Source organism: Perkinsus marinus (genome assembly GCF_000006405.1).
Source record: "Perkinsus marinus ATCC 50983 genomic scaffold scf_1104296969090, whole genome shotgun sequence".
Lineage (NCBI taxonomy): Eukaryota > Perkinsozoa > Perkinsida > Perkinsidae > Perkinsus > Perkinsus marinus.
In genome coordinates, this window is record NW_003202922.1 from 167,055 (window position 1) to 169,208 (window position 2,154).

The window sequence follows — 2,154 nt, forward strand, 5'->3', positions numbered from 1 at the left end:
TGGATATCCTAGTTCTCGGGAAAAGGGGGAGCGACATAAAAGCCGACCATTGATTGATCGAAACTCGCAGCCTCGAATGCCATGGCATGATACTTCGGTAAGTGGTGGGGGAAGCAGCAGCACTGATCCTCCCGTATTGAGTTGTGTTGGAGTGGTGGTGTAGCGGTAGTGCTCGCGTCCAGATGTTGTTATGCTTGGAGTCGCTTTCGTGCGCAGGTTCAAATCGTGGGACCGGTAGTTTCTGATATAGCGAGGCATTTTGTGCAGCTTTGGAATCACATTAAGACAGATAAACATAAACAACAAAACAAAGTGAGGGGAAGATGGTGGCCCGACATTCATCAATTTCGTGAAAGTATACGAAATATTACATTTTTTTTCTGGAAGCTCTTTCGTGTTCGGATCTGCGGCATAATTTCGTGGCGCAGTGACGGTTTGTGTAGGTACAATATCTGCAGGTCACTGGAGAGGAACGCAGTAAGCACGATCGGACTGCTCGGCTGAAGAAAAATTTGAAGAGAAAATTGAAGAGGATACAGGAATTTGGTAAGCCTGCGCAGCGCGAAGATTCTTTTTTGACGTGAAAGATTTGCACAATATTTCCGGGGCAGATGTTCGCAAGCACTTGGGAGGAGCGGACCTGTTGCAGTTGGATCGGGCGAGGGCTATGAGCCAGGAAAATGCGACTAGTGCGGGAAATAAGATACCGGAACCTCCAGGGGACATTCCGGCAGCCTCGCCGATGGAAGGTGGGTGTGAGCTTCGCTCCGCCTTTTTTTGATTGTTGTATCGCGTACTAGGCGAGAGTGGCCATGTTGTGGTTGATGAGAAGCAAACGGAAGCGCAGACCTCTGATGCGGATCGTAGTCGCCGTAGACCGCCACGACATGATGGGTACGGCGATCGTATGGATGTTCCTAAGAAGGAAAGCAGACCCGTTTTTTCGAGAGGGAACACTACTGGTATGGCCATCAGCATCGATGTAGGTTGGTTACTGGGAGCTTGAAGACTGAGGAATTTATATATTTTTTCACTTCAAGTTTGAACAGCGGAAATTCGGAAATTGTAGATTTGTAAACGACATAGTAAATTGCGGAATCGCAATTTGAAACTCACGTGAGGCGTTTAAATTCAGCTAATTCCAATTTCGAATGAATTTCTTTATTATGGAGTTTAGAACTTTTTTTGGAAATATTCGATTCGAATTTCGAGATAGTTGAGAAAGTCCAATTTTTATTCGATTCTTTGATTGATTTGATTCAAAAAAACAGATCCCAATTTCATTTTTTTTAAAAACCACGGATTGAAAATCCATAACGAGTGTTACTTTCGCGGCTTTCGAGTGGAAATTTTCTGCACTCAATTTTGATGAACTCGTGATGGGGCAGTTTTATTTGCTATATAGTTGTCAGTTTGCGAGGAATTTTATTTTTTTCTCAAAGAGGATCGGATTCTGAAATTTCGAAAATTATGATTTTTTCCGTGAGCGGAGCGCAGGTGTTTTTAGGTGCTGAATCAAATCGAACAGGTCTCGGCGTTGTCACCGCAGCGTCGAGAAGGGGAACATGTTGCGGATATATCACCGAGGAAGAAGAACTGTAAGGTGCGGGGTTCGAACTCGGGTGCACTCGGGTTTGATTTCGAGTGAAGGATTGATGAAGAATATGCTTCCCAGCTTCGCTCCGCCTAATTTATGTTTCATGTTTCTCAGTATCGGCTAAACCAAGATTCTTCGGTCGAGCCCGGACTCATGGGCCGACGATTCCGGCGGACGCACCGGTCCCGCGGCGGGCGGCCGAATATGGCGGAGCTGGAAGGGTGAGAGGAATTGGGAAAGTTGTGGTATTCGTGGGGCGGAGCGATGCGATTTTTGTTGTGTGGAAATAGGGGTATCATGAAGTAGGGCATAGCTCATCTCGAGAGCCGCACTGCGAAGATTCTGTATTTGGACGAACTTTCTGGCTAGGCTGAAGGCTCGGCTGGTCGCAGGATGACAATTGACATTTCTCAAGCGCAGGAAGATCCTCAGGAGTTTTCACTACGGAGGAGTTTCACGATGGATGGTTCCACGTAGTGATGGGAGAGAACAGCGTTGATGTATGGGGGAAGAGATGGCTGAGTTGATCTTGAGAGGAATATTGGAGTTTCACCTTA

General features: G+C 46.4%; 1 protein-coding gene across 1 annotated transcript in view; it reads left to right on the plus strand.

Moving 5' to 3' along the window:
* Pmar_PMAR002877 (hypothetical protein) overlaps positions 1–1,966 on the plus strand; it is a gene marked incomplete at both ends in the record, with an annotated part of 5,177 nt that extends 3,211 nt beyond the window's left edge. The window contains 7 exons of the mRNA XM_002768046.1: positions 217–312; positions 444–546; positions 612–749; positions 801–982; positions 1,508–1,598; positions 1,712–1,818; positions 1,904–1,966. Coding sequence (XP_002768092.1) covers positions 217–312; positions 444–546; positions 612–749; positions 801–982; positions 1,508–1,598; positions 1,712–1,818; positions 1,904–1,966 — 780 coding nt within the window. The remainder of the gene's footprint in view (positions 1–216; positions 313–443; positions 547–611; positions 750–800; positions 983–1,507; positions 1,599–1,711; positions 1,819–1,903) is intronic.
* Positions 1,967–2,154: the final 188 nt, after the last annotated feature.